The sequence below is a fragment of the Trachypithecus francoisi genome, unplaced genomic scaffold (assembly GCF_009764315.1).
Source record: "Trachypithecus francoisi isolate TF-2019V2 unplaced genomic scaffold, Tfra_2.0 Lachesis_group10, whole genome shotgun sequence".
Lineage (NCBI taxonomy): Eukaryota > Metazoa > Chordata > Mammalia > Primates > Cercopithecidae > Trachypithecus > Trachypithecus francoisi.
In genome coordinates this window covers 10,598,128-10,625,955 of record NW_022681455.1, presented here as the reverse complement: position 1 = coordinate 10,625,955, position 27,828 = coordinate 10,598,128, and the positions used below count along the sequence as shown (strand labels likewise).

Sequence of the window (27,828 nt, the reverse complement as noted above, 5' to 3'; positions counted from 1 at the left end):
CAGGAGAATCACTTAAACCCAGAAGGCAGAGGTTGCAGTGAGCTGAGATCACGCCATTGCACTCCAGTCTGGGCAACAGAGCGAGACTCTGTCTCAGGAAAATAAATAATAAAAATAAATAAAAAAGTAAATAAATTACTTAGTCTCAGGTATTTCTTTATTGCAATATGAGAATGGACTAATACATGAGGAGAACTGGTCACAAAAACCAGTGAAGCCATGTAAAACTATGCTTTAATATAAAAAACATATACTGAACTATTATCTCTGAGTATTGAGTTTAGTGACGGTTTTTATTTTAGTCTTTACAGTTTTCTGCTTTTTCTTTATTTTATTTATTGATTTATTTTGAGACGGAGTCTCGCTCTGTCACCCAGGCTGGAGTGCAGTGGCGGGATCTCAGCTCACTGCAAGCTCCGCCTCCCGGGTTCACGCCATTCTCCTGCCTCAGCCTCCAGAGTAGCTGGGACTACAGGCGCCCGCCACCTCCCCTGGCTAGTTTTTTGTATTTTTTAGTAGAGACGGGGTTTCACGTGTTAGCCAGGATGGTCTCGATCTCCTGACCTCGTGATCCACCCGTCTCAGCCTCCCAAAGTGCTGGGATTACAGGCTTGAGCCACCGCGCCTGGCCGCATTTTCTTTATTTTTAAAATGTTATTGGGCAGGTAGTGATTTTAAAATTTAAAAATTTCTTAACCACTATTAAATTTCTTATAATGGAAGTTAAAGATACATTCCCAAAATTAACTAGAAAAAAATTATTTTTAAAAGAAATCCCAATAAATATCTTTCTTTATCATATGTTTCCGCTAAACAAGGATATATTTTGATTTGTTGTGGCAGACTGCAAAAAAATGGCCACAAATGTGTCCCACTGCTATATGCAGTCATTGTTCAGTATGACTTTGCAGCTTTTCCATTAAGAGGGGGAAAATGTTTCTCTACCTCTTGGATCTAGTCTTGGCCATGCGACTTGCTTTGGCCAATGGGACATTAACAAACGTGACACGAAGGAGTCTCACTCTGTCACTCAGGCTGGAGTGCAACAGCGTGATCTTGGCTCACTGCAACCTCTGCCTCCTGGGTTCAAGCGATTCTCCTGCCTCAGCCTCCCAAGTAGTAGGGATTACAGGCGTGCACCACCACACCCAGCTAATTTTTGTATTTTTAGTAGCGACAGGGTTTTGCCAAGTTGGCCAGGCCGGTCTCAAACTCCTGACCTCAGGTTATCTGCTCGCCTTGGCCCCCCAAAGTGCTGGGATTACAGGCGTAAGCCACCGCGCCCGGCCAAAGACTTAAAAAATGTTTGTTGACCAGGGCTTGTCCTCCTTTTGAGGCCATTAAATGAAGCAGCCGAGGCAAGCCCACCAGAGAAGAAGAGATCACTGGGGAGAAGGCCAGGTCAGGTGAGTGATACCATCCAAGACCACCTAGCCCTAGTGGAGTTGGTCTTGATCAGATGAACTCAAAGAATCGCTAAAAAACTTTTTTCAAGTCACCAAGTTTAGGAAGTTCTTTTTCTCCCGGGAAAATCTTTTTTTTTTTTTTTTTTTTTTTTTTTTTTGAGGCGGAGTCTCGCTCTGTCGCCCGGACTGGAGTGCAGTGGCCGGATCTCAGCTCACTGCAAGCTCCGTCTCCCAGGTTTACGCCATTCTCCTGCCTCAGCCTCCTGAGTAGCTGGGACTACAGGCGCCCGCCACCTCGCCCGGCTAGTTTTTGTATTTTTAGTAGAGACGGGGTTTCACCGTGTTAGCCAGGATGGTCTCGATCTCCTGACCTCGTGATCCGCCCGTCTCGGCCTCCCAAAGTGCTGGGATTACAGGCTTGAGCCACCGCGCCTGGCCACTCCCGGGAAAATCTTAACAGATTTTTTTTTTTTTTTTGAAAGTAGACAGCAGGTGCAAATGATAGGGAATAAATGAGGTCCAAGTCAACAAGTTAATAAATTCCATTCTTCAGTTTTTATCCCTGACTTTAGCTTTCAGGTGTACCAGGCATTTCCTCACTCTGGCTGCATGTTAGAATCATCTATGGAACTTTTTCAAAGTACCAATGACAGGGCCCCATCTCCCAGGCATTCTGAATACCTGCGTGGAGGTGGGGCCCAGACACTGGTATTTTTAAAAAATGTCCTAGATGGTCAGGTGCAGTGGCTCACGCTTGTAATCCCAGCACTTTGGGAGACCAAGGCAGATGAATCGCCTGAGCCCAGGAATTCAAGACCAGCCTGGGCAACATGATGAAATTCCATTTCTACAAAGAAAAAAAAAAAAAAAAAGCCAGGCATGGTACTGTGCATCCCAGCTACTTGAGAGGCTGAGGTAGAGGGATGGCTTGAACCTGGGAGGCAGAGGTTGCAGTGAGCCAAGATTTTACCACTGCACTCCAGCCTGGGTGGTAGAAGGAGACTATGTCTCCAAAAAAAAAAAAAAAAATTCCTACATGAAAGCAATATGTGGCCAAGGTTGAGAACACCTGTTTTTTGCTTTTTTGTTTTTTGTTTTAAAGAGATAGGATCTCACTGGGTCTCCCAGGCTGTAGCACATGGCGTGATCATGGCTCCCTGCAGCCTTTACCTCCTAAGCTCAAGTGATCCTCCCACCTCCGCATCCCCGAGTAGCTGGGACCACAGGTGTGCACCACCATGCCCAGCTAATTTTTAAACTTTTGTGTAGAGCCAGGATCTTGCTATATTGCCTGGGCTAGGAATACCTGTTCTTCATAGAAGTCTTTTATTGAACATCTTTTTATAAAGATAATACATGTTTTTCTTTTTCTTTTTCTTTTTCTTTTTTTTTTTTTTTTTTTTTTGAGATAAGGTCTCACTCTGTCACCCAGGTTGAACTACAGGGGCGCAATCACAGGTCACCAGAGCCTGGACCTCCCCAGACTCAAGTGATCCCACCTCAGCCTCCCAAGTAGCTGGGACTAGCTGGGTGTGCCACCATGCCTGGCTAATTTTTGTATTTTTAGTAGAGACGGGGTTTCACCATGTTGCCCAGTCTGTTCTCAAACTCCTGGGTTTGAGACAGCCACCTGCCTTGGCCTCTCAAAGTGCTAGAATTACAAGCGTGAGCCAGCACACATGGTCCAGAGATAATACTTCATAGTATTATCCATAGTACTAAAGCACCAAGTATTGTGTCTCAGTAAGGAGAGAGTTTAATTTTCACCAAACACAGCAACTTTCTTTAAGTCTTGGAGACTTTCAAAGTACAGAAAAGTTCAAAGAAGTAGCCAATTGTTTATTTTCCAACTCCCTCAAATTAGCTAGTGTTAGCATTTTGGCATATTTACCTTGTGAGTCTTTACTTATTTTCTCTTAAAACTATTATTCTGTAACTTGTGCCAAATAGAACAGTGGTTATTAGAATAATTTCAAATAATACATAAAAGTACAAAAAACAAAGATCAAATTTAAAAAAACACATTATGAAATCTAATACCTACAAGTAACAATCATTAAGAAAGCATAGGCTGGGCACGGTGGCACACGTTTGTAATCCCAGCACTTCGGGAGGCCGAAGCGGGCAGATCACGTGAGGTCAGGAGATCGAGGCCACGCTGGCCAACATTGTGAAACCTTGTCTCTGCTAAAATACAAAAAAATTAGCCGGGCGTGGTGGTGCATGCCTGTAATCCCAGCAGGAGGCTGAGGCAGGAGAATTGCTTGAACCGGGATGATAGAAGTTGCAGTGAGCTAGGCCGGGCGCGGTGGCTCAAGCCTGTAATCCCAGCACTTTGGGAGGCCGAGACGGGCGGATCACGAGGTCAGGAGATCGAGACCATCCTGGCGAACACTGTGAAACCCCGTCTCTACTAAAAAATACAAAAAAAAAAACTAGCCGGGCGAGGTGGCGGGCGTCTGTAGTCCCAGCTACTCGGGAGGCTGAGGCAGGAGAATGGCGTGAACCCGGGAGGCGGAGCTTGCAGTGAGCTGAGATCCGGCCACTGCACTCCAGCCCCGGCGACAGAGCAAGACTCCGTCTCAAAAAAAAAAAAAAAAAAAAAAGAAGTTGCAGTGAGCCAAGATCATACCACTGCACTCCAGCCTGGTCATAGAGTGAGACTCCATCTCAAAACAAACAAACAAACAAACAAACAAAAAACACATTAAGATAGCACTATTTAAAAAAAAAAAAAAAAGACTGTTAGCCAGGCACAGTGGTTCACACCTGTAATCCCAGCACTTTGGGAAGCTGAGGTGGATGGATCACTTGACACCAAGAGTTCAAGACCAGCCTGGCCAACATGACGAAACCCCGTCTCTACTAAAAATGCAAAAATTAGCTAGGTGTGGTGGCCGGCGCCTGCAGTCCCAGCTACTCGGGAGGCTGAGGCACAACAATGACTTGAACCCAGGAGGCGGAGGTTGCACTGAACTGAGATTGCACCACTGCACTCCAGCCTGGGCAACAGACAGAGACTCTGTCTCAAAAACTAAAAAAAGACTGTGGCTTATACCTTTCCTTCCCCCGTCTGCATCTGGAACTGACACGGGTGCTTCCCGCTGTGGCGCTGTGTGGTGTGCTGTGCCTCTTGTTTCTAGGGCAACTGTGAATAACATTAAAGTTTTCTTCCAATGGCAGAAAACAAAGGGAAGAAAATACCATTTCCTCAAACATCTTCCTGCACAAATAATTACTTTCATGTCAGCTCATGACAATAACGTAACTATTAAATAGCTGACTAACCCATATTGAACATAGATTGAAAACCTTTCCCAAGGGACCTGTACCATCGAGATACAGGAGGTTTCCTTACATTAAATGAGGTGAGGCGTCACTCATGTACACGTTTATCACTTTGATGAGTTTTTGAGTTCAAAAACTGCCTCCTTAGGACTTAAGTTTTATTGGATTCCAGAAATGAGAGAGTATGTTGCTTGCAGCACTTGAACATCAAGTAGTAAGCTTTTTCTGCCATCTACTTATTCAGATGTGTTTGTTCACAGCTTGACGTAGGTATTTTGCATTTCAGGTGGCGTTTCCTAGGTTTTATTGACTCTTTCAAATAAAAGTAGAGCATTGATTTGCTTCTCACAGCAGGGTCGTCTCTTTCACTGAAATCAACAGAACACAGTATGCCCTATACTGTTTTGTTTGTAATGAGGTGGGGGAGTTCTTTTTTTTGGGGGGGGGAGGGGAACGGAGTCTCGCTCTGTCACCCAGGCTGGAGTGCAGTGGCACAATCTCGGCTCACTGCAAGCTCTGCCTCCCGGGTTCATGCCATTCTCCTGCTTCAGCCTCCCAAGTAGCTGGGACTACAGGCACCCGCCACCATGCCTGGTTAATTTTTTTGTATTTTTAGTAGAGATGGGGTTTCACCATGTTCGCCAGGATGGTCTCGATCTCCTGACCTCGTGATCCACCCGCCTCGGCCTCCCAAAGTACTGGGATTACAGGCGTGAGCCACCGTGTCTGGCCAGGAAAAGTTCTTAATGACTCCACTAGACAAATTTACATCTTGCCCTGCACACAGTGCCTTCTTCACCTTCAAAACAAGGCACCAGGCTGCACCCAGCTGGATATAAATCAAGAATTCATTCGCAACTTGTAAAACCTTCCCTCCAATTCCACGTAAGAGCAGCCAAATAAGAAATTATGCTCACTTAGGACTCTTGTTTAATTTTAACCCCTATTTACAAACCAAGACAGGTCAAAAGCTGTTGAAGGTCAGTGGTAAATTCCATTTGTTGCTGCGTGTACTGGAGTATATATAGACTGCTCAGTCTGGGAACTAAGTCCTTATCTATTGCAAGCCTAATGTTTTATAAAGAACAGCAGGGCAGTTCTGTTTACAGTCTTATTCTACAAATATGAAAAAACACCTAAATAAACTTTTAGAAAGAGCAAAGACATGGGAGACAGAGTCTTTTGATGTGCAGGGAAAGCTCTCCCCCTCCCCTGGCCACAGAGAATATGCAGAAATACAGGGAACCTAGGCCTGGCACTTCTTCCTGAAATACCCATTGAACACGGACATTTGGATGAAAAGCCCTGAGCTTCAGTTAGAAGTTACACAGCAACACAAAAACACACACATCTAATTAATGGAGTCAGGACAATTGTTAATCTTGGACGTGGCTGGGAAGGAGCCCTTGGCGGGTAGGCGGTTCTAGGAGTACCAGGAACATGGTTTCTTGGGCTGCTTGTAACAATAATGTAAAAATTCAGTGATCTGTTCAATTCTGATATGTGCAGTTTTCTGTATATAGAATTATATTTCAATACAAAATTTACAAAAGTTACAGAGTAGACAAAAATGTAATATTTAAATACCTGCAAAATAAAGCATGAGACTTCAAAAAAAATGTTGGCCTCTTCAGTAGTTTGCCCTCGTACCTTCTCCTCTGCCCAGGGCCAATTTAGGGACTGCAGTAGCAGTTTCCAGTATCCAGTTTTCCAGCATCAAGGGTTTTACTTTTTTTTTTTTTTTAATTAAGACAGAGTCTTGCTGTGTCGCCCAGGCTGGGGTGCGGTGGTGTGATCTCGGCTCACTGCAACCTCCATCTCCCAGGTTCAAGGAGTTCTCTGCCTCAGCCTCCTGAGTAGCTGGGATTACAGGTGCCCACTACCACGCCTGGCTAATTTTTGTATTTTTAGTAGAGACAGGGTTTCACCATCTTGGCCAGGCTGGTCTTGAACTCCTGACCTTGTGATCCACCTGCCTCGGCCTTCCAAAGTGCTGGGATTACAGGTGTGAGCCACCGCACCTGGCCAAGGGCTTTACTTTTAAATACTTGAATATTTTAGAAACAGAATTATGGACATCTTCAGATCGAGACCAATGACTAATATATTCAATTTATAGGAAAAAATAAACCATTGAGCCATCTGTAACCTAAGCAGAGCTTTTCCTGTATGAATTCTGATAAGAAACCATATTGGTGGCCGGGCGTGGTGGCTCACGCCTGTAATCCCAAATCTTTGGGAGGCCGACACAGGCGGATCACAAGGTCGGGAGATCGAGACCATCCTGGCTAACACAATGAAACCCCGTCTCTACTAAAAATACAAAAAATTAGCCGGTCATGGTGGCGGGCACCTGTAGTCCCAGCTACTCGGGAGGCTGAGGCAGGAGAATGGCGTGAACCTGGGAGGCGGAGCTTGCAGTGGGTCGAGATTGCGCCACTGCACTCCAGCGTCTAAAAAAAAAAAAAAGAAAAGAAACCATATTGGGGTGTTGTGGCATGCTAACCATGACACTCTTGTATAATCTGATTGATTGGTGGCAAGTTTTGTGAGTCTGTCACGTGTGTTTTCAGAATAAAAGTGGAACACACTTTTGGTTGTTCTTGTTCTTCCAATTAAGTTCATGGTGTTTCTACTATTTATTCTAAATCCCTGATATTGCAAAATCAAAGGTAAAAAAAGTACAAGTTTAACTACATAATTAAATGCTGTACTTACTTTAGTTTATTACCCCAAATGAATAATATTACTAAAAACAGCCCTACTTTTTCAAAAAAAAAACAAAAAAAACAGGCCCAACTGCTTCTGTTATTTATGGGAAAAACAAATAACATGGAAAAAGAAAAGCAGGGCAAAAGGAACCAATACTCAATAGATATGAAAACTACCAGAGGGCTGGGCACGGTGGCTCATGCCTGTAATCCCAGCACTTAGGGAGGCCAAGGTGGTTACGTAAATTACTTGGGTCCAGGAGTTCTAGACCAGCCGAGGCAACATGGCAAAACCCCATCTCTACAAAAAAAATACAAAAAATTAGCTGGGTGTGTTGGCATGCACCTGTAGTCCCGGGTACTCAAGAGGCTGAGGTGGGAGGATTGCTTAAGCCTGGGAGATGGAGGCTGCAATAAGCCACGACTGCACCATTGCACTCCAGCCTGGGCAACAGAGTGAGATGCTGTCTCATAAATAAATAAATAAATAAAAATGAAACTGCCAGAGGATCTATGAGAGACACTCATAATCACCTTGTAACATGCAAAGGACATTCATTTAATAGAAAAGAAAGAATAAGCAGCGCTTTTCCAGCCCCCAATGGCTACATACTCTGTGATAAAAATATGATGTTCTGGAAAAGGGAATTTTGGGGACTGACGGAATTGTTCTTGACGATGGTGGTGGTGGATGCGTGACTCTATGCCACTGTCAAAACACGTGGAACTACACACTAAAGAGAGTGAACTGTATGTATATAAATAAAAAAAATACAAAGCAGCTGCTTCAAAATCAACAACAATGTAAAACAGAGTGGATCTCCTTCATAGTAAATGTATACGTTTTAAAAACTGTATTATATAGTATACCTATAAGACTTTGGTGTGAGTAATACTAACATGCACTCTTTTTCCATAAATTCTGAACACTTTTTGAGAATCCTGTCATTCAAACCCTATTTCAGTATTAGTATAGATACCAAAATATTCATACTGCCCCTTTGCTCCGGTATCTATTATGTTTCAGAAAGAAATTATAAGAAGCACTAACTATATAAAGACTATTGTCTTGAAGGACTTAAAATCCCATCTTTATGACCAAGTTCAGCTGCTAAATCATGCAACACAAACAAACCATTTCATCTCCCTGTGCTTGGTTTCTCTAATTTTAAACGATGAGAGTATTCCTTCCAACCCTAGCACAGAATGACCCATTCCACTTCACAAAATCATTCTGTTATTTGTGAAGGAGCCTGTGTTTCTGCTTCTTTCGTATCTTCTACTCAAAAAAACTTCATCACCACAAGCTTCCTCTTTCTATGTGCCAGGAGTGATGCTCTTGGCTTTAGAATTAATGACTTATAAGTTATTAAAGAGTTCATCATTCATGGCTCACAGCATGTGCCTTCTCCTCCCTTGCCACCATGAGATTAGCGGTTACTATCATTCCTTGACTGGGAAAACCAAGTGTGGAGAATTGAAAAAGATCTGTCCAAGATCGTAAGCTACAAGAAGCCATGATGTAAGCCCCATACTCTTGGAGAGAGGGGAAGCTATCATCTTCATTCTACCATAGCTCTCAATTCTCTGGGGACCACTGGCGGACTCTGAAGATACGTGGCCTCATGTCTAATTCATATGGCACACTGTCTCCTGCTCTTACCTCCGCTGGGATACAATGGATGGAAGCTGATAGGGAGATGGACAAGATGCCTCTCACTGAAACACCCTGTTTCAGTCTGGTTCAGGTGTTCCCTCATTCTGGTGGAAACAATACCACATATTTTACTGAGGCGGAAAGAGAGAAGATTCAGGTTATTTGGGAATTGTAGGTGTTCTCTTTTCAAGAGTCAATGAACATTGGCCTAGGACTGTTGTTGGCTACCTGTGTTTCCTAGCGTTGCAGTGCGTGAACTGACGTGCCTATGAACAGCGCACATGGTACAATCAATCCCATTCACCATCCAGAGCAGTTACTCTGCTCCTCATTCCTTGTGCAGGATGAGCTCTGGTAGTATGGGAAGCTGAGGGATGGAGGGAATTCAAGCTGCTTTTGTCTGAGTTTCAGAAATCTTCCAGATCATTTGGAGTAGCACTTTGGGGTATTGCATTTTTTCCAGTCCCTTAACAAGGGGAAATTGTTCATTGTTAATTTTCCCCTTAACAAGGGCAATTGGAGGCCGGGCGTGGTGGCTCACACCTGTAATCTCAGCACTTTGGGAGGCTGAGGCAGGCAGATCACGAGGTCAGGAGATCAACACCATCCTGGCCAACATGGTGAAACCCCGTCTCTACTAAAAATACAAAAAATTAGCCAGGCGTGGTGGCGGGTGTCTGTAGTCCCAGCTACTCAGGAGGCGGAGGCAGGAGAATGGCGTGAACCCAGGAGGCGGAGGTTGCAGTAAGTAGAGATGGTGCCACTGCACTCCAGCCTGGGCGACAGAGTAAGACTCTGTCTCAAAAAAAAAAAAAAAAAAAAACCCAACCAAACGACAACAACAAAAAAAACAAGGGCAATTGGGTGGAATAAATACAAAAGTTATTTACACTTACTAGGCACCATGCACCATTCCAGGCACTTGATATGTATTCATACATTTCATTTGCACAATGGTAGGTAATGTTAGTATCTCCATTTTACATACGCAGAAACTGAGAATCAGAGAGGTAACATAATTAGCCTCACATCACACACACTAGGAATCTGCAAAGCTGGATTGGAAGCCAAATGGTCTGGCTCCAGAGGGTCCCTTCCCTCCCCAACACTGAATACACCACACTAGCCCCGTCCAGCTCAGCGTCCCTGGGCACATTGAGAAAACACTCTTGGAAACAAGGGGAAACGTACTATATTAAGAACAATCAGAGAGGTGACGCTATTGTGTAAGTACTTGGTACTCAGTTTCCTCCTTTGGTCAGAATTTTACAAAAATCACTCCCACGCACTGCCTATGGTGGCTGGCCTGAATTCTAAATTGTGACAATAGTGGTGGTTGGCATCCAGATGTGGACACGGTGACCGTGACAGCGAGAGAAATTCAATGCCCAGAGGCCATTGTTTCATTAATCCTACCGTCCACAGTGTAATATAAATAGGAATGTCATGACATTAATATACAGTAGAGAGGGAGAAGGGGGAGAGATAGAGGTGATAACAGAATTAACAATGGCTGAGCTGGGAGATATACCCCCATTGCTGTAACTCTCACAACGATCTTATGAAATTGGTATTGCTCTCAATTTATGGATGAGTCAACGGAAGCCCATGTTAAGATAGGTTAATTGCTCAAGATCTGACAGCAGGTAAATAAAGCCTAAGTCTGCCTGCCTCAAATACTTTTGCTTTTTCACTGCATGCTCCAGAGTTAAAGCAAAATAATACAGGAATCTCTTCTGAAATGACCTAGCCCAATTTCTTCATTTTACAGATGAGGAAACTGAGGCCCAGAGAGGTTAAGTGACATGTCCAAGGTCAAATAGTTATTTACAGACAAAGGCTAGAACTTAGAACAGAATTGTGTAGTGCGGGTACCTAAGTCACAAGCCTCTCTTACACAGTACTTGAAAGCACTTCAAAAAAAAAAAGGAAATTAAACGTTCACACATGGCTCATAATCCTTACTTTCCATTTGCTTAGATTCGACTGTTCTTAACTGTGCAATGTGAAGTGTTTAAAAAGTCAAAGGTCATGAGCTACTGTTCCAATCCTTAGTGTCTTCTGGTGTCATCAACACTCATATCCTGGCCGGGCGTGGTGGCTCACACCTGTAATCCCCGCACTTTGGGAGGCCAAGGTGGGAGGATCGCTTGAGCCCAGGAGTCCAAGACCAGCCTGGGTAACACAGTGAGACCCCACCTCTAGTAAAAAACCAAAACAACAACAACAACAAAAAACCCCTATAGCCTTGGAGCCACCCAGAGAGTCTTCTGGCCCTTTTACAAATATCTTTGAAAAGAAATGTTAGCAAGTCATAGTCACTGCTATGAGACTGTCTCCAGACCAATTCCAGATATATTTTATGGGGTGGAAGTTGAATTGAGACAATTCCTGGCCCGGCGTGATGGCTCACACCTATAATCCCAGCACTTTGGGAGGCTGAGGCAAGCGGATTGCTTGAGCTTGGGAGTTTGAGACCAGCCTGGGCAACATGGCAAAACCCTGTCTCTACTAAAAATACAAAAAATTAGCCAGGCATGGTAGGGCACACCTGTAGTCCCAGCTACTTGGAAGGCTGAGGCATGAGAATTGCTTGAGCCCAGGAGGCAGAGGTTGCAGTGAGCCGAGATCGCGCCACTTGCACTTCAGCCTGGGCGACAGAGTAAGACCGTGTCTGAAAAACAAACAAAAAAAAGGCAATTCCTGCTTTCTAATAAATTCTCAAACACCTTGAAAACTTTCTTTAATGTCCTAGAACCAAAATTAACTGAGGCTCAGTTTGGTTAAATAACTTGTTCAGTGACTGACAAGCTGTTAAGTAGTGAAGCCTAGGATTCAAAAGATCTGTCCTGTTCCAAAGTTTGTATTCTTTCATCCACATCACGCTGCAAGACCAAAGACCTCATGCAAAGTAACAAGGTTTAATAACTGAGGCATCTCAAATTAAGTTACAGATGTGAAAAATTAACAAGAACATTGAATCTCACAGAGAAGCCTTTGTGAGAATACACAGTAATGGAAAATACATTCAGATTTGGCTGAAGGCAAAATATCATCGTGTCAATTCTATGTTCAAACATACTTCGGACTCATTGTCTTTTTTTTTTTTTTTAATAGAGGAAGCAGAATATTCAGTCTAGAGAAGAGATGAAAACAAGGGAACTTTAATGGTTAGAGGCATACACAAGAAACAGTGTACCCCACTAACCAATTTACTACTCTTAGTACCATACTCTTTCCCATTTTTCCTCCAGGAAAAGGGAGGCCAAGGGAACAGAAATCTTTTTTTTTTTTTGAGACGGAGTCTCACTCTGTCACCCAGGCTGGAGTGTAGTGGCGCGATCTCAGCTCACTGCAACCTCTGCCTCCCGGGTTCAAGTGATTCTCCTGCCTCAGCCTCCTGAGTGTCTAGGATTACAAGCATGCACCACCACGCCTGGCTATTTTCTGTATTTTAGTAGAGACGGGGTTTCACCACATTGGCCAGGCTGGTCTCGAATGCCTGACCTCGTGATCCACCCGCCTAGGCCCCACAAAGTGCTGGGATTACAGGTGTGAGTCACCGCACCCGGCTGAATGGAAATCTTAACAAACCACATTCTGCCTCTTACTTCGAATGCCTAAAGAGCTTGTGCTTGTAGATTCAGCTTTGTCGCTGAAAAAAGAAAAAGAAAAAGAAAACTCAGTCTAGTTCATGTAGTATATCCTAAAAGTTGAAGTTGGATGGAAATATTTTTACTTTTCAGTGAACTGTTATTACAGGATGTGGAGAAAGCCTTAGTCTGGAATATCAGAATTTTGCATTTGCTTTGAAAAGAGGAAGCTACTCATTTATGAGAATCATAGAGTCGACTCAAAGATTTGTCATACATTTTAGGTTTTTTTGCTTTGTGTTTGCATAACAAGTTGATGATTGTTGAAACTGGCTGATGGGCACATGAGGATTACAGTACTGTTCTCTGCACTGTTGTGTGTGTTTATAAGTTTTTCTACTAGAGTTTAAAAATTACTCCTGTGCAAAGAGGATGGGCAAAATTTGTTTTAACATTGAGGAGGTTGAACACTCAAAATGGGAAGGATGTGGCCAGGCCAGTCAAAACCTATGTAGAATAATTGTGAAAAGGCTCTTATTTTTTTCAGATCTTGGCTATGTTGATTTCCTTTCCCAAGGAATTATATTATGACATCTTAAGTCGTTTCTGGAATATGATACAGCTTAACAAAATAAAGCAACCCAATCAACCGGCTGGGCACGGTGGCTCACGCCTGTAATCCCAGCACTTTGGGAGGCCGAGATGGGCGGATCACGAGGTCAGGAGATTGAGACCATTCTGGCCAACACAGTGAAACCCTTTCTCTACTAACAATACAAAAAATTAGCCGGGCGTGGTGGCAGGCGCCTGTAGTCCCAGCTACTTGGGAGGCTGAGGCAGAAGAATGACATGAACCCAGGAGGTGGAGCTTGCAGTGAGTCGAGATTGTGCCACTGCACTCTAGCCTGGGTGAAAGAGTGAGACTCCATCTCAAAACAAACAAACAAACAAACAAGAAACTAAAGCAACTCAATTCCTGCTCCTTTCCTGTCATATGATTGATTTCAAAAACAGATACTATTGACATCCTTCATGTTTTTAAGGAAACACTCTTCTAATGGATAATACTCACTTCATAGTGTTATGTAAGAGGTAAGTGAAACATGTTGGTGGTCATAAAAATTACATCAATAAAACTAATGGAAATCAAAATGATCAAGAACAGTATCCCAGTCTGGGCAACATAGTGAAACCCCACCTCTACAAGAAATTAAAAGTGAGCAGGGCATGGTGAGGCAGGCTTATAGTTCTAGCTACTGGGAAGGCTGAGGAGGGAGGATTGCTTGAGCCCAGAAGTTGAGGCTACAGTGAGCCGTGATCACACCACTGCACTCCAGCCTGGGGAACAAAGCAGGGACCTTGTCTCAAAAAAAAAAAAAAGAACCGATATCCATCTGAACATGTCAATTTACTTAAAGTTTCACACATTTCCTCCTATCCATCTTTGGGTACATCTATATCTAGTTTTATATGGTTGGTGAGCCATGGCATGGACATCCTTCCATAGTGAAATTTAAGTTGCTTTTATTCAATGCCTTGAGGATCTCATTAGTATAGGAATACAAGACCACGTTTAGGGTTTTCTTAATAAATGTTCACATTAGTAAGTGGATAAACACTTAACCTGTCATTTTACCCCATTTTAAAAATTTAATTCTCAAAACATCCTTACTAAGTAGCCATCATTATGGTGACTACAAAATGAAGAGTTTTAGGTTCAGGGTACACAAGGTCATCAAACTAATGGAGATAAAGCTAAAATTCAATATTGGGTTTGTGTCACTCCAGAGTCCATAATATTTCCTTAATAGAGTACTTCCCAAACATCAGTCATTTGCATACCAGTTTCATGAAGTCTGCCATATGCAGTCAACACCATAAAGCCTTTCCTTATATCAACTAGTTTTTATTTTTACTGGTGGTTGGAAATGAACAGAATCAGCATTTGCTGCAAATCTATATACATGTGCCAGTCTCGGTAAAAGTTGGTCCGAGTTAGCAGTTCTCAAAGTGTGGCTCCCAGAGGAGAAGCCTCAGGATAACCCAGGAAGCTGTTAGAAATGCAAATTCTGTAATGGGACATGGATGCAGCCGGAAACCATCATTCTTGGCAAACTATCACAAGAACAGAAAACCAAACGCTGCTTGTTCTCACTCATAGGTGGGCATTGAATAATGAGATCACTTGGACACAGGAAGGGGAACATCACACACCAGGGACTATTGTGGGGTGGGGGGAGGGGGGAGGGATAGCATTAAGAGATATGCCTAATGTAAATGACGAGTTAATGGGTGCAGCACACCAACATGGCACATGTACACACATGTAACAAACCTGCACGTTGTGCACATGTACCCTAGAACTTAAAGTATAATAAACAAACAAACAAACAAACAAACAAAAAAGAAATGCAAAATCTGGGGACTGCTCCAGACCTGCTAAATCAGAAACTTCAGGGTAGGGCGCAGAAATCTGTGCTTTAACAGGACCTGCTGAAGATTCTGAGGTTCATAGTCAAGCCTAAGAACCCCTGTACTATATGCATTAGCTTATTTAATACTCATAACTTCTCTGGGAACTAAGTAGTATTTATTATCTCCATCATCACAGATGAGGAAACTAAGGCCCAGCATAAACTAACACCAGTGTCACACAGTTAGCAAATATTGGGAGGACAGACTTACACTATGTCTGTCTCCAAAGTCATTTACCTAATAGCATGTGGGCTCAAACAAAGAAGGATGGAAGGAGATGCTTTTGTATTGTGTAGAGAGAAATAGGGTAGAGATATGTATTTTCAAGAGATAATGTAGATGTCGAGTATATATTGATTATTGTACTATGTACATTAATATATACATATATCAATTATATATAGCCTTGATATACAACTAATATTTTACTGTTTTTAAAAGCCATCGAAATGCAATACTTCATCTAAAACAAAGACAACTGTCTAAGTGTGATGGCTCACACCTGTAATCTCAGCACTGTGGAAGGCTAAGGAGAGAATCAGTTGAGCCCTGAAGTTTGAGACCAGCCTGAGCAACATATCGAGATCCCATCTCTACACAAAATTTAAAAATGAGCCAGGTATAGTGGTGCATGCCTGTAGTCCTTGCTACTTGGCAGCCTGAGGCAGGAGGATCACTTGAGCCCAGAAGGCTGAGGCTGCAATGAGCCAAATTAGTGGCACTGCACTCCAGTCTGGGTGACAGAGGGAGACCCTATCTCAGAACCAAACAAAGACAAAAACAACTGGTGCTTTTACACCTGTAATCCCAGCACTTTGGGAGGCCGAGGCGGGCGGATCACAAGGTCAGGAGATCGAGACCATCCTGGTGAACACGGTGAAACCCCATCTCTACTAAAAATACAAAAAATTAGCCAGGCGTGGTGGCAGGCACCTGTAGTCCCAGCTCAGGAGGCTGAGGCAGGAGAATGGCGTGAACCTATGAGGTAGAGGTTGCAGTGAGTTGAGATTGTGCCACTGCACTCCATCCTGAGCAACAAAGCGAGACTCCATCTCAAAAAAAAAAAAAAAAAAAAAAAAACCTCATACAATTGGTAAGGAATGACAGGAAGATGAATCAGCTGGAGAAATGATCTTGCTGGTTTAAAGCAGTAGAAAGGGTGTTCATCCTTTCCGCTAGAATTGAATTCATGATCAGTTCAGCTTAGTAGATATTTACCAGCCATGATTGTACTTATACTTAATTCAATATTCACTTTATATATATTTTATGCTAATATATACTTTAATCCAATTTGTCTTGTTTTATAAAACGTTGTTCTAGAGATTAGGAATTAAGAGCGAATTAAGGCTGTAATCCCAACACTCTTGGGAGCCTGAAGTGGGCAGATCACGAGGTCAAGAGATTGAGACCATCCTGGCCAACATGGTGAAACCCCATCTCCACTAAAAATAGAAAAAAATTAGCTGGGCGTGGTGGCGGGCACCTGTAGTCCCAGCTACTTGGGAGGCTGAGGCAGGAGAATTGCTCGAACTCAGGAGGCAGAGGTGGTGTGAGCCGAGACCATACCACGGCACTCCAGCCTGGTGACAGAGTAAGACTCTGTCTCAAAAAAAAAAAAAAAAAAAAAAAAAGAGCTAATTAAGAGTAGCGTTTCCCAATTATTTCCTTTTTAGGGGTGGCAAGCAGAAATTTTAGGATACAGATTCTCCAATGAAGGAGATGATCCTTCCCCAATAGTACAGTGGAGCCAGTGGCTGGAAACATCATAAATGATTCTACAAATGGCTATAGCTATTTGTTTATTCTGTAAATACTTTATAACCTGCCTAAGGTTTCTCTACCAGGAGCTCAGCATCTTATGATGTAGACCCATCAATCTAGGTGCTAAAGAGCTGGGATACATTGTAAATTAAAATCTTCCCCTGTGATCCTACCTGAATTACTGACCTGGGAAGAGCCAAGAGCCCTTTACTGCAGAGGTTAAATAAGCCAAACAGGCCCATATCACTAACACAATATTTTGAAAATCATGTTCACATTTATTATGCTTAATATTATCTGGCTGTCCAAAAATATTATTTTAAGAGTCTGTTCAATGGATACAAACCTATGGAAGTATTTGTTTTTGTGGAATTTCTCCTTCAGCCAGAATTTATCTCCATATTGACAAGACAAATACCAGTGTGGATTGTCCTCCAGCCCCCCAAATAGCGTTATTACAGACCCGAATGTCCTGGTGACATTTGTTAAGACATGATTCTACCCCATCATTCAACGTTTATAATTCTCAGTCACCGGTCCAATCAGCACGAGTGAATGCATCCTTTGTGGTCCTAGAAACTGAATTCAAAGTCTGGGCTGATGTACAGAGAACACAATGCATACTTTGAAAAAGACTGGGACTGATCCAGCCACACCCAGATGTAAGGCCCCAGTGACCTTCCTGCAGAGAACATATACCTTCTAAATAGCTCAGTGTTTACAGTTGTTGAGAGCTGGAGAGATGTTTTGAGTTTCTTTCTATTGTTATCTCTTCTTAGCCTCTCATATTCTTACAGTCTTGGTTTTTTTTGCTAAGCCAGCAATTCAGGAGAAGTCTACATCAAATTAAGTCAGAAGAAGCCCAGTGCATGAATGTGAGTAGCCCGGGAGTGGTACTAGCAGGAGGAGGGAGTGGGTGGCAGGTGTGGAAGAAACTCACACCAGGTGCAAGGAAGGCAGAAACTAAGTGGAGGCATCTGCATACGCCGCCTGCAGCGACTTTCTCTTGGCATCAGAATCCGAACGCATCATGGGCCCAGGTTGGTTGTGTGGGAGCCAGATTTTCTAAGGACAGACTCTATCCCATTAACATTTTATCTGGAATAAAGTGGGGCTTGCTAATTCTCTCAGGACTCTCTCATATTTACTGACATCATTTGTTGGCCTGGCCATTGTGGACTTTTACCTACTGTTTCTCTAATCCTTACTACCAAAAATTATCCCCACCCTAGGTACAGGGTACACTTTCATATGTTCCGCCCATCTTCTCAGAACTCTCCAGCACATTCCTGCCCCTCCTCAGACCCTTCCACACCCATCCAGCACTCTGCATATTGTCAGATCAGGCAGGTGCATAGTGATGCATGCAGCGTAGAAGTAGTGGTGGAGAACACAAAGAACAAAATATGTCACTTTTCTTATGCTTCAGGAGCTCAAATACTGAGGAGGTCTGGTAGAAGAGCTATTCAGTTAATAGGTGACTACAATTCAACGCTGGCAGCAGTGGCATTAGGTCCAGGAGAACCCAGAGTTGAAACACAAGGATCTGGGAGGGAGGTGATCAGACATGGCTTCCAGAGGAAGTGACTTCCAAGGTGGGCCACAAAGGATGAAGAGTTAGACAGAGTTAGACATAAAGGATGAAGAGTTAGACAGGAAGGGCACTGGACAGGAAGGACATTCTTTATGAGAGGATGTCATAAAAAGCCATAAAAAAGTAGGTGAAAATTAGACCGGGTGCCGTGGCGCATGCCTGTAATCCCAGCACTTTGGGAGGCCGAGGCAGGCAGATCATGAGGTCAGGAAATCGAGACTATCCTGGCCAACATGGTGAAACCCTGTCTCTACTAAAAATAAAAAAATTAGTTGGGCATGGTGGTGGATGCCTGTAATCCCATTTACTTGGGAGGCTGAGGCACGAGAATCGCTTGAACCTGAGAGGCGGAAGTTGCAGTGAGCTGAGATCGCGCCACTGCATTCCAGCCTGGTAACAGAGCAAGATGCCATCTCAAAAAAAAAAAAGAAAAGAAAAGAAAAGGTGAAAATTGCAGAAGCTGGCCGGGCTCGGTGGCTCAAGCCTGTAATCCCAGCACTTTGGGAAGCCAAGACGGACGGATCACGAGGTCAGGAGATCGAGACCATCCTGGCTAACATGGTGAAACCCCATCTCTACTAAAAAATACAAAAAACTAGCCGGGCGAGGTGGCGGGCGCCTGTAACCCCAGCTACTCGGGAGGCTGAGGCAGGAGAATGGCGTAAACTCGGGAGGCGGAGCTTGCAGTGAGCTGAGATCAGGCCACTGCACTCCAGCCCGGGCGACAGAGCAAAACGCCGTCTCAAAAAAAAAAAAAGAAAATTGCAGAAGCGTGTAGGGCCAAGTAGTTGCTGGAACAAAAAGTATGAGGCATCAAATAAAAAGAAATGAGGGTAGAGACAGAGGTGGTGTAGGGCCAGGTCCTGGAAGTCACGCCATATGAAAAGCTTAAGCCTGGCCTTTTTTTTTTTTTTTTTTGAGACAGAGTCTCACTCTGTCACTCAGGCTGGAGTGCAGTGGTGCAATCATGCTCACTGCAGCCTTGACTATTCAGGCTCAAGCAATCCTCCTTCCTCAGCCTCCTAAGTAGCTGGGAGTATAGGCATGCACCACTATGCCCAGCTAATTTTTTAATTTTTTGTAGACAGGGATCTCACTATGTTGCCCAGGCTGGACTCAAAATCCTGACCTCAAGCAATCCTCCTGCCTTGGCCTCCCACAATATTGGAATTATGGGTGTGAGCCACCTTGCCTGGCCAAGACTTAAGGGTCCTTTTAGATCAGGAGAAGCCATTATAAAGTCTGGAGCAAGGGAATAGCAGGTGTTCCACAGCAAGAGTTCTGCACTTCATGGCGGTTGGATGTTGTGGGGCAAAGGTCCCTTGTAACTTTGGTCCAGAAAGTTCCTTGTAGCTAGCTTTAAAAATGCTTCAAAGTAATGAAAAAAGAGCTTCTTAAATGTCTGCATATGATGTATTTAAATAAAGGACACATTTTGCTGTATTTTGTTTCTCACAGACAATATGGCACCTAAAATGAGGACCATTTTTCATTTTCTGGGTATATCCGTAGTGAACTTAAAGCCCACATGTAATGTTCTCCACATGTTTAATCACTTGTATTGTCTATAAACATAATAAAGTACCTCAGGAAAGATGTACAAGGAAGTATTAACATTGGTAGCTGATGGAGTGAAAACTTTAAAAATTTGGTACCTTTAAAATATATTTCCTATTGTTTGTAAAAAGCTAACTTAAATTTTTATTTATTTATTTATTTTGGTTGAGATGGAGTCTCACTCTGTCGCCCAGGCTGGAGTGAAGTGGCACAATCTCTGCTCACTGCAACTTCTGCCTCCCTTGTTCAAGGGATTCTCCTGCCTCAGTCTCCGAGTAGCTGGGACTATAGGCACGCGTCACCACGCCCGGCTAAGTTTTGTATTTTTAGTAGAGACAGGGTTTCATCATGTTGGTCAGGCTGATCTCGAACTCCTGATCTCGTGATACGCCCACCTTGGCCTCTCAAAGTGCTGGGATTACAGGCGTGAGCCACCACGCCCGGCAAAAAAAATATTTTTTAATTTTTAATTTTTTTTTTTTGAGACGGAGTTTCACTCTGTCACCCGGGCAGTGGTGCGATCTCGGCTCACTCAATCCCTGCCTCCCGGGTTCAAGCGATTCTCCTACCTCAGCCTCCCGAGTAGGGGGGATTGTACAGACACCCGCCACCACGTCTGGCTAATTTTTTTTTTTTTTTTTGAGACGGAGTCTTGCTCTGTCGCCCAGGCTGGAGTGCAATGGCGCGATCTCGGCTCACTGCAAGCTCCGCCTCCCGGGTTCAAGCCATTCTCCTACCTCAGCCTCCCGAGTAGCTGAGACTACAGGCGCCCGCCACCTCGCCCGGCTGATTTTTTGTATTTTTAGTAGAGATGGGGTTTCACCATGTTGGCCAGGCTGGTCTCAAACTCCTGACCTTAGGTGATCCACCCGCCTCAGCCTCCGAAAGTGCTGGGATTACAGGCATGAGCCACCGCGTCCGGCCAAAAAAAATATTTTTAAAAATAGTGACAGATATTCAGGAAAAAATTTTTTGCAAGTGGTTGAGGTGAGGGAAACTTAATCCAATACACTCTTATGAAACAGTCACTAAAACTTAACACTCAACCATTCAAATCTGCCTGGCTGCTTCTTACTCCCCAGCTTCTGAGAACATCAACCAAGGGCCACTTCCCGTTGGCACTGGCCCAGACCAAAGCCTGCTCCAGACGGACCCAGGACACAGTACAGAAGCCTGTGAGGGATGGTGGTTCCTTCCAGAAAGGACACCTGGTGACTCTCATGAGCACAGTGACCCAGACAAGCCTCACATACTTGCTGTCTACACAGACACGCACACACCCACACCACACAACCACACCACACATACACACACACCACACACACACTACAAACACACACCACACTACAAATACACCACACACTACACACACACTACACACACACCGCACTACAAACACACACACCACACTACAAACACACACACCACACATAAACACACCACACACTACACACACACCACACACTACACACACACTACAAACACACACACACCACACTATAAACACACCACATACTACAAACACACCACACACAACACACATACAAACACACACACCACACTATAAACACACCACACACTACACACACACCACACACTACACACACACCACACTATAAACACACCACACACTACACACACACCACACACAACACACATACAAACACACACACACTATAAACACACCACATACTACAAACACACCACACACAACACACATACAAACACACACACCACTATAAACACACCACATACTACAAACACACCACACACTACACACATACAAACACACGCCACACTACAAACACACCACACACTACACACACACTACAAACACACACACCACACTAAACACCACCACATGCTACAAACACACCACACACTACACACATACAAACATACACCACACTACAAACACACCACACACTACACACACACTACAAACACACCACACTACAAACACACCACACACTACAAACACACCACACACTACACACACACTACACACTACACACACACTACAAACACACACACCACACTACAAACACACCACACACTACACACACACTACAAACACACCACACTACACACACACTACAAACACACACACCACACTACAAACACACCACACTACACACACACTACAAACACACCACACTACACACACACTACAAACACACACCACACTACAAACACACCACACACTACAAACACACCACACTACACACACACTACACACTACACACCACTACACACTACACACACACTACAAACACACACACCACACTACAAACACACCACACACTACAAACACACCACACTACACACACACTACAAACACACACACCACACTACACACACACTACAAACACACACACCACACTACAAACACACACACCACACTACAAACACACCACACACTACACACACACTACAAACACACCACACTACACACACACTACAAACACACCACACACTACACACACTACAAACACACCACACTACAAACACACACACCACACTACAAACACACCACACACTACACACACACTACAAACACACACACCACACTATAAACACACCACACACTACACACACTACAAACACACCACACTACAAACACACACACCACACTACAAACACACCACACACTACACACACACTACAAACACACACACCACACTATAAACACACCACACACTACACACACTACAAACACACCACACTACAAACACACACACCACACTACAAACACACCACACACTACACACACACTACAAACACACACACCACACTATAAACACACCACACACTACACACCACATACACTACAAACACACACACACCCCACGCACATACACATACACACACACACCAGACACATACACTGCAAACACACACACCACACACATACACACACCATACACACACCATGCACATACACCACACACCACACACACCCACACCACACCTCACATACACCACAAACACACTACAAACACAAACCACACTACAAACACACCACACACTACACACACACCACACACACACCATACACATACCACGCACATACACCATACATCCACACACCCACACCACACAACCACACCACACATACACACACCACACACACACTACAAACACACCACATACATACACACACACCACACACACACACTCCACACACACACTACAAACACCACATATACACCCCACACACAACCACACACACCACACACACCACACAAGCATATTGGGACACCACACACACACAAATCATATCCCTGCTAACCTCATCTCCAGCTCTAAGTGATCAGGTGAAACTTCCTTCCACAGCCCTCCTCATTTTTTCTGAACACCCTCAATCCTTTCCCTTTTTTGGAATTCTGTAGGAAATTTGCTTTAGATATATAGGAAAAAAGAAATAGTCATTCCTTCCTTTCCTAGTGCAGGAGAAACGGCTCACACTTCAGGCCACACAAATGCGGGGTCACATTCCAGCTTTGCCTAGGAAAAGCTATGTGAACAATGTGAACATACTATTGCTTCAGTCTCTCTAAGCCTCATGTTTTTCATCTGTACGTGAGGTTAACACGATGACTTCCTATCATTAAAAGGAATGATGTAGGCTATCACCAACTATACCAGCAAAAATAAGATTAAATGCCATCTATGCAATATTTACATGTGTTTAAAATAGGTGATTGTAAAGAAAGGGTTAACACTCACACCATGATGATAAATGTTGGTTCACCGCCCCTCCTACAAGTCTTTGTGACCTGACAGTTTAGCATCTCTGAAAATAAACTGCTCATAAGATAGCATAATTCTCTCGTCTCCAGCCACCTTGCCCATTCTCTTTCTGTCCCTCTCTAAGTAGGTTTTTGTGACCACCACTCTAGTTTAGCTCTTACAAATGCCGTGTTATTGGCGACCTTTCTGCATTGAGTCTACTTTCAGGCATTAGGTGGCTTCAAACAGCACTCGAAAGTATGCCAGTGATGATGACACTAGACATAGGAGCTGGGAGTTATTTCAAGAATGGCAAGCAGGTGTGTGTGTATGTGTGGTGTGGTTGTGTAGTGTGTATGTGTGTGTGTATGTGTGTGTGTAGACATTAAGTATGTGAGGCTTGTCAGGGTCACTGTGCTCATGAGCGTCACCAGTCACCCACAAGCATGCTGGGTCACTGTTGAAAACAAGCACATGGGGACACACGAGAAAGACGTAATGCAGGTCACAGACCACCTATGGGAAATAGAGTTTAGAAAAGAAACCCAGTCCTGAACCAAAGAGGGAGCTTGGTGTTATCTTCTGCCTCAGCTGCCTGGCATACCTTGGATGCTTTCCCAAATTAACATCAACAACTGAAGCCTGCACAGTATATAAAAACAATAAGCTGCAAATTGGAATTTCCAATAAAAACCTATGACTTAAAAATTGAGAATTCTCTTTGGATCATCTGTAGTTAGATTCTCTCTCTGTATGTTTCAACTCATTGTTACCCACTCCTCCAGGCTAAAATATCAGGTTAGATTTGTATAACCGAGAAGAGCTGAAACCTGGTTACTTGTTCAGATCTTAAACTAGCGATATTTCAGCCAGAATGATGATCTGTGAACATCCGAAGCAGCTTCCAGGATTCTTTTTTTTTTTTTTTTTGAGACGGAGTCTCACGCTGTCCCCCAGGCTGGAGTGCAGTGGCGGGATCTCAGCTCACTGCAAGCTCCGCCTCCCGGGTTCACGCCATTCTCCTGCCTCAGCCTCCCGAGTAGCTGGGACTACAGGCGCCCGCCACCTCGCCCCGCTAATTTTGGTATTTTTTTAGTAGAGACGGGGTTTCACCGTGTTAGCCAGGAGAGTCTCGATCTCCTGACCTCGTGATCCGCCCGTCTCGGCCTCCCAAAGTGCTGGGATTACAGGCTTGAGCCACCGCGCCCAGCCAGCTTTCACGATTCTGAAATCAGTAAGTACCCCTGTAACAGCTCCACGAACTTTGAGCAGTGGGACTGCATCAATGAAAACGATGTCCAACATCCATCTAAAAGAAACATCACCTATTTCAACTCATAAATTCTAGAATGCTTATTTTAAAAGTCAATTTTGTTATGTTACAGTTGTGTTTATCAAGGACTATGAAAAGCATTAATTCAAAAAACAGTTAAAATTCAGCAACTGTGTAATCTAAGTTAGTTTTACCGGGGCGAGTGCAGCCAGCATTTCTGAGATCACTATATCACACACATTGATAAGACCACAGAGTCAACAATAAACTGTTGCTACAAGCAACCAAGCTAATAGTTTTCTAAGTATTTAAATTTATTTCATTAGAATTTCAAATGAGTCAGTTCTCTAGGCGAGCAGAATGTTAGCAAACTCAATCTCTCAATCAGAATGGAAATTAGTCCCTACCTGAAACCCTATTGAGTGTCACCCAGAAATGCTCGTCAGGACTATAGGTATCTTTTGACCATTGTCGCAGATCAATGGCCCTTTTGTCATGGAGAACAAAGTTGACAAACTCTCTGGTAAGCGCTACATAGGCAGTGCCAAAGTAGATGGTCAGCTGATGGGGAGGTGAAGTTTTCAAAATGTTAGTAGTTTTCACAAAAGAGCCACCTTTTTCTGTGTGCTCTTGGTGGACATATTTAGTTCGCTTAATTGCATGGTCAGGAGGCAGCACCCCTGGGGTGATATTTTTCCCTTTAAATCCTTTCAGGTGCTGAACGATCTCCCGGTTGGTTTTCAGGGGGAAGTCTTGTCCACAGGTGTTGATGACGTACTTCCAGGGAACCTCAGAGGCGACAAGGTCTTTCAGACAGTTCAGATCAGCCTGGAGTCTGGAAATTCCTGCATAAACCACAGACTCTGTCTTTGAAGCAATGAAAGCATTTTGGAAGCAACTCAGTAACTGCCTCACAGATTCCTTAAACTCAGCTGGGGCTTTCTCATCCACGTGAACACAGTAGGCATTTTGGGGCATATAGATAGCCCTAAAGAGCCTTTCAAAGGTATCAAAGTCTTTATGGATGACCGTGACATAGGCCAAAGGGAATGCAACCTCTTCTTCCGAAAGGGGACTTGTGATGTAGTGATTCTGGGTCAGGTAATCCTTGCAAGGGACACTTCGCAAAGGTGATGGTAATATATTTTCCCACAAAAAGACTGGCTTTTTCTCTAAGGCGTGATTACAGGCAGTTTTCCTAAAATATCTTTCACTGGAACTGTTCAGCGTCTCGTCACTTTTTGACGGGCTCAGTTGGCTACTGTAAAATCTCACAAAAATGACCACACTGAGCAGAGTGAAAGCAAAAAAGCAGTACCTCCAAAAGTTCATTGTTTTCACTTCCCTGGGGAAGCAATCTCTTCTTTTCAGGGGATGAGAAATGATTGGCGTGAGAGGCTGAATTGACTTCTCTTGCCAGTCTTGAATTTCGACAGCTTCTCCAGAGGGCTGCTTGCTTTCCTGAATCCTTTAATCCTCCTGTATCCTCTGCTTCCGTGTCTCCTCCATCCTTTTTGGATGTGCCTGGAGATGCGGTGCATCCCTCTCGCACTTTGGTCTGCAGTTCCCCAGGGCTAAATCCCTGCCGTGTGTAGAGGCTCAGCTAAGCCCAGCCCAGCCCAGCCTCCAGGAATCCTCCTCATTTACATATGAAATGCAAATTACGTTCTGGAATGGAATGACGGGTCCTTTTCACTGGAGCTGAGTTTCCCTTGCTTCACCCTCACTGCCTTCCCCTTCCATCAGTCTCTTTCGATCTGATCTCCCTTCTCACGCTTTTTCCAAGCCTTCTAGAATCAGAGGCTCTATTTTTTCTGGCTAGCCCCACAACCTGCTGGCAGTCCTTGGAAGCCACAGCATTTAAGGATATCAGCTTCTCTGGTTTATTTCTCTTCCTGTTCTCTGCCACTTCTTTTCATTTTAGTGTTATCTCTACCTCTGGGCACATACAGACACAGATAATGAAAAATGAATGTGTGCCAGGCATGGTGGCCTGCACTTGCAGTTTCAGCTACTCAGGAGGTTGAGGCGGGAGGATTGCTTGAGCCAAGAAGGTCAAGGCTGCAGTGAGCTGTGATCGCAGCACTGCACTCCAGCCTGGGTGACAGTGAGACCCTGTCTCTTCAAAAACTTATTTTAAAAAATACATTTGTAACGTGTCTAAGTAGAAGATTATCAGTGGCAGAAAAATATAACAAGGTAGATTTAGATTCTAATTATGTGTCAGAATATAGTATACACACACACACTCGTGCACACGCACACACACACACACTGACAAGAAGGAACAATGAATTACACCCTTGGGGACACAGGCACACACAGGGCAGAAGGAACCTAGGAGTGACATTTTACATGAAAGAGTCAGTGTTGATATCATAGAATGAAATAAATATGGGGAAAAGAAAGAGATCAGATTGTTACTGTGTCTATGTAGAAAAAGGAAGACATAAGAAACGCCATTTTGATCTGTACTATGAAAAATTTTTCTGCTTTGAGATGCTGTAACTTTTGTCCCAACCTCGTGCTCACAAAAACATGTGCTGTATCGAATCAAGGTTTAATGGATCTAGGGCTGTGCCTTGCTAAAAATGTGTTTGCAGGCAGTATGCTTTGTAAAAGTCATTGCCATTCTCCATTCTCTATTAACCAGAGACACAATGCACCGTGAAAGGCCGCAGGGACCCCTGCCCAAGAAAGCCTGGGAATTGTCGAGGTTCCCCCCCACTGAGACAGCCTGAGATACGGCCTCCTGGAAGGGGAAAGACCTTATAGCCC

The 27,828-nt window shown here is 43.9% G+C and overlaps 1 protein-coding gene across 4 annotated transcripts in view; it reads right to left on the bottom strand.

The window, feature by feature from the left end:
* GCNT2 (glucosaminyl (N-acetyl) transferase 2 (I blood group)) overlaps window positions 1-27,828 on the bottom strand; it is a 116,140-nt gene that overhangs the window by 20,536 nt on the left and 67,776 nt on the right. The window contains exon 1 of one of the 4 annotated variants that reach the window (XM_033216189.1): window positions 25,458-27,104. The exons of the other annotated variants lie outside the window; for them this stretch is intronic. Coding sequence (XP_033072080.1) covers window positions 25,458-26,382 — 925 coding nt within the window. The 5' untranslated portion in view covers window positions 26,383-27,104. Of the gene's footprint in view, window positions 1-25,457; window positions 27,105-27,828 lie in introns of those variants that run through there. 4 annotated transcript variants of the gene reach the window in all.